Here is a 10,133-nt window from a genome sequence, read left to right as displayed (position 1 = left end):
TCTTAAATCTCTTATCCTTCCTTTTGAGTTTTTCTGTTTTATCCTACCAACTTTTGGTTTCCTCTTGGGGAGCGTTAAGACAATCTTACCAAAGGTTGGAGACCCAAGGCTTATATGATAACCCGACCCATTACGCAACTAAACCGTCAACTTATGAGATGACCCATTACGCAAGGTTGGGCACCCAAGGCTTCTTAACAGTTTTATCAGTTATCACATTATTAAAAGACAAAAGATGAGGTTCATGGACCATGACCATGACTACTCATAATTTGCCACATGGCCCCATCTTCAACCACTGGAACCCATCATTCAATGGGTGCCATCTTGGAGATTAGCATAACTAAACACTTCAGATTGAAACAAAATCGATCACAACCACTGAAAGACTCACAAAATGAAGTAGTAATGGAGCCCCAAACCCTATACAGCCCCCCTTCACCGACAGAGCGGAAAACCAAATGGCCCAAATCTACAAAAGGAAATTAAGGTTGAATTTTTTCGTTGTAGTGGTTCTTGGTTTTGGTTCTTCAAATTGATGATACCTTCTAGATGGGTTTATAATCAAGGTATAGGACACAGATTATACAGAACATGATTGCTTGAATTAATTTCCTGCTTGTAAACTAAACTAAGGTGATAAGGTGATATACAACTAAGCAATGCACAAAACGTAACAAAAATCCATTTTAAATGTCACATCGATTGTGCATTTGTGCCCATTACTGTTACAGCACAGTAGAGCATTGTCCTCGTTCTCTCTATAAACACCCTCCTTTAGGGAGTGTGCCTTCCACACGCCTACGCCTTCATCTCTTCTATATCTGTCATATATTTTCGTTGCTCTTTGCTCTCTTTCCTTCATGGCAGCATGCGCAGTTGGTGAAAATCGTAACGAAGCATCCCTCAACAAGCAAGCCAAAATGGCGGTTCCCCATTACGACGTCGAGCAACAAACAAGCCAGAAGCTTGAGAAGGATGATTTAGACTACTCTCAGAGAGCACAGTGGCTTCGAGCTGCAGTCCTCGGAGCCAACGATGGGCTGGTGTCCACAGCATCATTGATGATGGGAGTAGGAGCGGTGAGACACGACATCAAGGCTATGATACTAACTGGGTTTTCCGGATTGATTGCCGGAGCCTGTAGCATGGCAATTGGGGAGTTTGTTTCTGTTTACTCTCAGCTCGACATAGAGATGGCTCAGATAAAGAGAATGAAGGAGAGTGTCAACAATGGACCTCAGGAAGAGAGGACGACAGAGCGCTTGCCGAACCCCATCCAGGCAGCTGCAGCATCAGCGTTTGCGTTTTCGGTTGGAGCATTGGTTCCACTCCTGGCGGCATTGTTTGTAAGGGAGTATAAGGTGAGGTTGGGTGTGGTGAGTGCAGCTGCTAGCTTGGCGCTGTTGGTGTTTGGAGGAGTTGGAGCAGTGTTGGGGAGAGCACCAGTTGTGAGGTCGTCTCTGAGGGTATTGATTGGGGGATGGCTAGCCATGGCTATTACTTTTGGATTAACCAAATTAATTGGATCTAGTGGCCTGTAGAAGCCTACAATTAAGGTGTTTATTTCCCTCTTTTGTTGTTGTGTTGTTTGTTGTCAGATACGTTAACATTAATGGAGGGTTGAAGGAGGTTCAATTGATGATCATAGATTTGGAGGAGGATTCGTGTTCCTTTTTATGAGCAGAAGTGGGTCTTTTTTTTTTCTTTTTGATCTTTTCCTTTCTCTGTTTTTTTTTTTTTTTTTGTTTCCTTGTAGACCTTTTTCTAAAGTATGCTTTGTTAGGACTTGGACGTCTAAGTGAAACGTCGTCAGAGTACAAATAATAAATATTTGGAGCTTGTATTATATTCTCATGTTTTGATTCGATTACGGATAGCCTCATCTGCAACCTTTAAACGCAGAATCCGCAGATAGTAAGGCTGTGCGTGGTTTGAAGGAAAAAGTAGGGAAAGGAAAAGAAAGACGGGGAAACGGAAAAATAGGTTTTCTCACTTTTCCCTTCCTTTCCCTACCTTTTTCCTTCAAACCAAACATAATCTGATGTGACGGAGAGAGAGAGAGATGAATTCTACTCTATTCCTACTCAACCAACCCGACTCTGGTAACCTTTGGCATGATTGGTTTCCGAGAGCCTAGGGTTTGGAAATAGATTCTGATATCATTTTTTTTTGATAAATGATAGATTCTGATATCTTTCTGGGCAAACAGGCAAACAACCAAAACAAAATTTGCGTGTGGGTCACTAGATTATATACTTTACCTCGTATATCAACCAATCACTGTGAGGCTTTGAGGCATATTTTATACTATCAAAAGCATAGTTCGGTAAGAGTATAAATACAAATATGTACAGTTAAAATACATACAAAATAATACAAAATATAAGGTTTTGCACTCTACATATTTGCATTTGTACTCCTTCCAAACTGAGCCTAATACTCAGACTTGGGAAGAGTACAAATGCAAATTTCTTCAGTGCAAATACAAGGTTTAGAAATGCCTTATACAAGGTCTTGTATTTGTGCTCTTCCCAAACTGAGCCTAAGTTAAATTTCAATCCAGACGGCCGAGGTCCATTCCATTACACCCATTCTTGAATCTTGATTCATGGGTTGGATTGGTCAGGGGAAAAAGAGCCAGTTCATCCAACTATGACTGTGGATTTGTGGATTTATAGAATCAAGGAAATAAACAAGGTTCAAAGTTTCAATACAGAATTGTACACTATAACTTCTACCCCACTATGTTTAACATTTAAACATGTAGAATTTACCTAAAAGGAATTTAAGCACCACAAATACCTAGTTCAGGGGCCTGAGATGAAGAAAAATCTTCGTTCTTATTTGTACCATAATGTGAATGAAATGAGCCCTCTAACTGAGTTGTGATTAAACCATCAACTATGAGAAGTGCTTTACATAATAGGTAATAAAAAAATGAACAAATTGGACATGAGCTCCGCTCTATGCATGACTATACATTTTTAATTATATGCAAAAAAGGTAAAAATTATATGGAGAAAAGATTATCTGCCATTTGGTGTGCCTGCAAGAACATCTGAAACAGAACATCATGAATAATTACAGGGTTTCAATGGCAAGAAAAGCTCAGGATCCCTTTGCGCCTCCGCTCACAGGTTGTGCACCAGGAGCATCATTGGCCAATGTCAGGGACCTGATACCTTGTCTAAGCAACAATTCTTTGATCTCTCTATAACTCTGAAGTTCTTTCAATGCATCAGCAGCTGTCTTGGATACAAGAAGCCTAGATGGAGTGAAACCTGGACAGGAGGCAGCATTCTGAACCTCTCTAACTTCCAAGTTTGAGGTCTCCTTGGCATTCCTGGTGCTTTTTCTCTGGTTTTGAGGCTTGGGGACATGTTGCAACTTGAATGAGGTAGGATGACGATGGAGAGATGGTGCTGTCTTTAGCATGTTTACAAGAGAACCTAAAATAGCCTCTTGGGACTTCCTGATTGGGAGTTCACCAGGCTCAAGCAGCTCACTAAGAAACCTTTTTTCATCAAAAGACTCAGATCTGTAAGAAAATAAACAATATTATTAGAATAGCACAGTTGAACATTTAGGAAGGAGGAGATGTTGGTGTCACGCAATTTAACACAAACCTCAGGAAGTAAGAACAGATAAAGATTTTGTCATTTTAATAGCATTATTAACATACTCTTCTATTTTTTTCCTTTGTGTAGAACGTATAATACTACATCTAATACTGGAAAATGGTGCAACATTTAAGAATGCAACATGTAAATCAACTGAACGGTTTAACATAATATCACTGCCACTTGGTCAGTTCAGATAATTGCATGTAATATATAGAAGGCCTGACAAGCTCATTCAAGCCATTACATGAGACTCGGGTTAATTCAGAGTAGGGTTACTAGCTTGCAAATGCAACAGTGGAAATAGGTCTGAATTGGTTCAAAATCCAAACAGTCTTAAGTAAACAAGGAACTTTACAGTATCACAACCAACAAAAACTGTGAAAGAATTCAGAATAAAGTACATAATTTTAATATAGGATAAGGTCTAGTGAAGAGCATACAGTCAATATCCAATTGATTAATTCACGTGCTACTAGTTATTCAGTCTTCATATTTTTTATTAGGTATTCCTTTACAAATTCCCAGAAATTAAATAAGAGCAAGAAGAAAAAGAGCTCTTAAAGCATACATCTTTTTAACATAATAATCCAATGCCCATTAAAAGAAACAAGAAATTGAAAAAGAACAGAAAGAAAACAGAAAAGTAGATAAGATCTACATCAATTTTTAAATATGAAAGCAATTTTGGTTTTCCTTAATGAAGGCTGAGTTTGTAAACAATGATTGCAATATTTTTGCTAAATTGAAAATATCATCTTAGTTATCTGGCTTCAAAAAAATCCTAGTTTTTCAATATCCAAGTCAATAGTTCTAAATTTATCATCCATGAGCCACATCAACTTTACATCCACTTTTAACACAATTCCATGCCATTTCAAATAACATGCCACAGCTACATGGGGTCGGCTACTTTAGCACATCTCTGCCAGTGTGATCTTGTCTTACACTGATGGTCCAAGCCAGGATAAAGGAGGGTTGCATCAGGTCTGCAGCCAGCACTAAAACTTTTTGCTAAACTCTCATGCCATCCCACACACTAGCTCAACAAGTTGAATCATAAATAAATTACACAATTGTTATGTTCGAGAGCTTTTTTTTATTTAATCAAAATAAACAAAGGACAAACATTCCATTTATCAATCGTCTGGCTTTACCAAGAAGATAGCAAATGGTTCCTACAATAAACTCTTCCTGAAGTCTCAAAATTACAGTCATAGAAAGTAACTTCTGGTAAATATTGTGTTTCTTACAATGAATCTGTAGGGATAAAAGTGATGAAGACCAAATGAAAAGATGAGTCATTAAGGTTTAGGATGAATTAGTGATGGTCTCAGTGCTGTTTGGTAATTCAGTAAATTGTGGTGGTCTGTGATCTCTCTCTCACTCAATCTTTTTTTTCTTTTTTTTTAAATGGATAATAAAAATAAGGAATGGTTCTAATACTACATTACCAACAATTCTAGAAGGATCAGGATTGCCAACAAAGATCAGCACGGTTTGAGTCCTTGGATCTTTGAAAACCAAGTTTACTTCTCACATCCTATGGGGATCACATTATTGAATTGTTAGCTTTTTCATTATGTCGTCCTTTCATGTTTTGAGAATTGCTAATAGCATGGAGAATTATTTAGCTAGGCAAGGAATCATTAGCAATCCCTATCAGTGGCAACTCTATTCTCTATTGCATTTAATTCACTAAAAATTTATTAACAGTCCAGTTATCAACACAGACCCGAAGGAACATGAAGTAAAACAATAAAAGAAAATGCCAGTATTGATGTAAAACAGCAATCAATAGTTATTCAATGATGTACCTGGTATGTGGACCCATTATAGCATTATCATTATCATCAACAGCAAATGGACAGGAAAAATCAGAACCATTGAACTCATCCTGGAAAGACAATCTGCTGGATCTCCCAGAATAGACCTTCTAAAGGCATACAAACACATAAATTATGCAAACTGGTGACTTATGTAAATGAATATGAAGAGTGTGATAAAAAGAATAATTACCAAAATACTACCTTCAGAGCTGTTATGCATGTCTGAATATCTCCAGACCTCACTGGAGTTTTAACATTATCAATCTGTGAGCAACCAGGCATTGTGCCTTTTGAGGAAGGAGATAGAGGCAACATATGACTGTCGGATAATGTGTTTTCAACAATCCTAACTGCAGGTACTCCAGCTGGAGCACTTTCACGGGGCAAAAGAGCCTTTAATTGATAAACATCAGGTACATTAGTTGGTGGAGATGGAGGGGAGAGAGACAATGTAGATGATGACAAATACTCTTTGAAACTTCTGTTCTTCTTATGAACCACCAAACTTGTATTGCTCGAATGATGTGATGGGTTTACAGGTTGATGGTGATTGGTACTCACACCAGAAGGAATAACACAAGAACCAGAGTTTGTTGGTGAGGGCAACAATGAAGATGCAGAGGCTCCATAATGATCACAACTCCAACTGTGCCTCCTAGAACATTGAGAGGAAGAAGGCGAACCTTGAGACACCAATCCTGCCGAAGGAAGAGAAGAAAACCTTCTAAGAGGATTTGTTGTTGGGTTCCCCACATAATCTGGTATGAGCTTTGGGGAAATTGGGATTGAGGGTTCAGAGTTAATATCCAACAGTGTTGGATAATACAGCACAGAAATACAAAGCCTGCCACCATTAGTATCTATTGGCATGAACCCAAGTTGCTGCATATCCGCCTCCTCTGTTCGTGTAAAAGGCTCAACAAATGAACGAACACTTTGTTCAAGGCTAAATGTGTGAAACTGGCCTGAAGAACTGAGATCTTTGAAGAGTTTGTATGCAGGTAATAGCCTCAGAGTCAGATATAAAGACCTGAACAATATAATGGATTTCTTATACAACGAAGGAGAGCTAGTACTACCCGCCCTCTTGCTCCATGCACTTGAATCCTTATTCATCCGACTCTCGTACTGCACGATCCACCTCTCTATGATTCTTTCTCTCTTCCCTTCCGACCCAAATTCTTCCTGCCCAGGATTCCGACAATACGGAAGCCGCTCTTTGAAAGAGTGGTTCCTCGTCAGACGCCTTATTGGGGAACATCGAATAGGATCCCAGCCCATCGGTCTCTGGAAGAGAATCACATCGACCACCATTGGTTCCAGATTGCTCTGGCGCCGGAGGTCAATGTTCTCTAAAGCCGACGGGCAAGCCCGGAGTGCTAAGTTGAACCATTTATCTCTGGGCTTGACAGTTGAAGATGAAGAAGGAGACGAAGATGGTGACAAGAGAGCCTGCTTACCACTGTAATACCGGGAGGAAATAGAAGGAGACCTTGACTCCAGTATTATGTGGAGACTCTTTGTGAAGAACTCATTAATTATCTGCTCGATTTTTTCTGATTCGGAGTGACAATTGCTCTGAGAAGAAGCCATAACACTCACACTCGAACTCCCTCTCTAAACAAAAAATTTAATCAATGTAAAGCCATTGTAATTTGTAAACTCGAAACTCAATGATCCTTCGACAACTGTGAAATAGAAAACTTCAGAATCCATTTAAAAATCCACCGTCGCCGCAACAGAGGATTCAATCGTCGTCAGGCAAATTGTAACTTGTAAGCTAACAAAAACAGAAAAAACGAAGCCTTTTGAACTGAAGAGAGAATTAAAACATGCAAAATTCATCGAAACGAATATAAAAAAGAAACTGGGTGACAAAAAAAAAATCAGAAAGAGATAGAAATCTGAATGACAGCAAGCACTAACTTTATAAGGTTCCTTCATTGTTGGAAAATCTGGAAGGAAAGTAGGAAAAACCCGTTAAGAATGGAGAGGATCCCGATTGTTGGGTGGGGGTCCAAACTCCTAAGGCTTGAGAACAGAAGAAGAAGAAGAAGATGGATAGGTCACGCCTTCTGCGTAACTTCCTAGTCAGTCAAGGAAGCAGAGAAAAACAAAAGACGAAGCATCAACTAAGGTGGAGAAAACAGTATTGAATTGAATGTCGTTGAAGTTGCAAATATGGATAGTTAAATGGGTTTTAGGAAATTAATTGGGCTGATGAGGCCCAATCTGTGCTTGAGGTATTGCAAATTGGGCCTGGCTTAAGATGTACACAGCTTACCATTTATGTAGGGGTGAATTATAGATGGTTAGGGTTTGGAGGAAAAGTTTCCAAACCTCAAAACAACTTTGGGTGAGACTTTGATCTGAATAGTGTTACTAGGTCCCCACTTATCGTTTATTCTTTTAGGTTTCGTGGGGCCACACAATGGGGTAGTCTATCTTTGCTACGGGTGTAACTCCGGTTGGTCCGAGTTAGCTTTTGAATTTTTCTCTTTGAGCTGGGCCATTCAAATTTTGACAAAAGCCCAACACGAGCCCATTCAAATTGCACCGGCAAGTCTTGTGGTTAGCAGATCTTGTCCAACCCCAACCCTCCACCTCACAGTTATAAAGGCTTGAGTATCAGATGTTGAGAAATAATAGATGCCCAACTGTAGGTTAGTTGGACATAAATCCAAATAAATTCCGCCCAACCTCGTATAATGAAAAAGTAATTGGGCCATTGAAGATGGGCTGGAACTTCCAAGTCACAAGAGGCGTAAACGGTAAACAGATGGAGAAGCGTGCCCACAAGGAATGCAAATCCTACAGTAACAAGGCAGATGGTGCATGCGTGTGGGAGTTCGCTTTCTTTTCTTTGGAAGTTTTTGTTTGAGCTGCATCAATTCTCATCTGATGATTAAGCCACCTTTGCTTTTTTAATAATATTAGTGGAGAAGCACTAATGCTAGTTATAGATAAAACTATAACTAAATTTATTAATGTAAATTAAGTATGACAAAGAAAATACAATTTAGAATGAAAATATCGATTTGACTCTAAGTTGGGAAGAACTTGGATTTAGGCTATTAGAAAGTGGTTTGATTGATGTTTGATAATTTATGATTATTTTTTTCCTATTATTTTCTCATTTGTTTGTATATATGTTATTTACTATATTTCATGCCCTTTTTTGTATTGTCTTAAATTGGTACTTTTCACTACTTCATCAGAAAATATAAAGTGGGGTGTGTCGTGCCGATACGACACGATTTTGTGGGTTGTCTATGCTTTAACAGGCTGTGTCATGCCGACACGTGATCTTGGGTGGGTCATTCTCTACCTGAAACTCTTCAAAGGTTAGGCTTGCAACACAAGCCCAGGCAGGCTCAGCCATAGGCCGGGGTGTGAGAGGCATGATTTAAAAAAAAAATTGAAAAAGATAATGAAAAGTTAAATAAATTAACAAAATAGACAAGGAATTGAAAAAATCTTAAAATTTTATTCTATATGAATTTTGATGTATACAATTGTTTATATATGACATTAAAAAAATTATGATATAATTTGCATAAAGTAGTATATATATATAGATAGATAGATAGATAGATAGATAGATAGATAATTTGTTCTATATCGTGTTGACACACAAGCCTCAAAACCCAAGCCCAACACAACTCGGAGGTATGGACTGGCCCAATTGCTACAGTGATTGAGTTATATTGGGTATAACCCACTTTATAGTTTCACATTTATGAGAGATCAAACATTAGAATAGCATAAAATGATGAAGGTAAAAATGAAAGGATGCAACTTTGATTGATAGTGAGTATGTTAATGGTTAGTATTCATTTTTATTGGAAAAAAACTTTGTTTCATAGTGTACATCCCATTTAATGATAGGTTAAATAAATATTGGAATAACAAAAAACATAGAGGGTAAAAAGGGATCATTGTTCAATCTGATCCTATTTTATTAGATTTGGATATCTTCATTACGGATTTTCGGATCCGATTAAAAATTGAATTAGATTTGGATCACCCCTATCCGATTCAAAAGGATCCAATTTTTTGTTTATATTATATTTTATAAAATTTTATATTATTTATTTTTATTAGAAAACATGTATATATGATGAAAATAGTTGAAAATACTTTCATTTTATTGTTTTTCTTTTATATAAATTGTTATATTTTCTTTTTTAATAACTTATCAAATTTGGAGCTAAATCAATATTTGTGAGATCTGGTCGAATTGGATTGGACCTATAATTTATCAGATTGGATTTAGATATACCCTTATTTGAATCCGACTCGATCCATTTGCATCCCTATAAAAAGGGAAAGTGTAATAAGGATTTTTGACGAAATATTGTTACCACATCCTCATTTTTATTATAGAAATTATAGAAATATATAATGGTTATAGAGAAATTAGGGTATAATGGCTAAGGAAGGACAATAATGGAAATATAAAATATTGTATATACTATTGTAAAATACAATTGGAATAACAATGACTAAAGGGGGGTAATAATGGAAATAGATAATCGATTACACATCTATCATTCTCATTTTAATAGAAATAAATAAAAATATCCTATTTTTATTCCTCACTTGAATTGCTATGTCATAAAAATCAGGATATAATGACTAGGGGCAATAGTGAAAATAGAAAATTCAAGGTCTTTTGACG

At 37.4% G+C, this 10,133-nt stretch overlaps 1 protein-coding gene and 1 pseudogene across 3 annotated transcripts; one reads left to right on the top strand and one right to left on the bottom strand.

Annotated features, from left to right (window-relative positions):
- The first annotated feature begins 800 nt into the window (after nucleotides 1-800).
- Nucleotides 801-1,849, top strand: LOC148851620 (vacuolar iron transporter homolog 4 pseudogene; annotated as a pseudogene). The gene has a single exon (XR_016099583.1). The product of XR_016099583.1 is annotated as a vacuolar iron transporter homolog 4 pseudogene (transcript).
- Nucleotides 1,850-2,860: 1,011 nt separating this feature from the next.
- LOC148851619 (autophagy-related protein 13b-like) lies at nucleotides 2,861-7,533 on the bottom strand. Of its 2 annotated transcripts, XM_088943203.1 has the most exons (4): nucleotides 7,379-7,533; nucleotides 5,654-7,232; nucleotides 5,441-5,559; nucleotides 2,861-3,541 (listed from the first exon to the last, which is right to left on the bottom strand). In XM_088943203.1, exons 2-4 carry the CDS (start codon nucleotides 7,043-7,045, stop codon nucleotides 3,112-3,114), a joined length of 1,941 nt encoding a protein of 646 aa, XP_088799329.1. In that variant the 5' UTR covers nucleotides 7,046-7,232; nucleotides 7,379-7,533; the 3' UTR covers nucleotides 2,861-3,111. The 2 variants fall into 2 exon arrangements, with proteins under 2 accessions (XP_088799329.1, XP_088799330.1); XM_088943204.1 differs by having other exon boundaries at nucleotides 5,441-5,556; nucleotides 5,654-7,471.
- Nucleotides 7,534-10,133: the final 2,600 nt, after the last annotated feature.

The sequence above is a fragment of the Nelumbo lutea genome, chromosome 5 (assembly GCF_056320005.1).
Source record: "Nelumbo lutea isolate HS-2025 chromosome 5, American lotus-T2T, whole genome shotgun sequence".
NCBI lineage: Eukaryota > Viridiplantae > Streptophyta > Magnoliopsida > Proteales > Nelumbonaceae > Nelumbo > Nelumbo lutea.
This window is presented reverse-complemented; position numbering and strand designations above follow the sequence as displayed.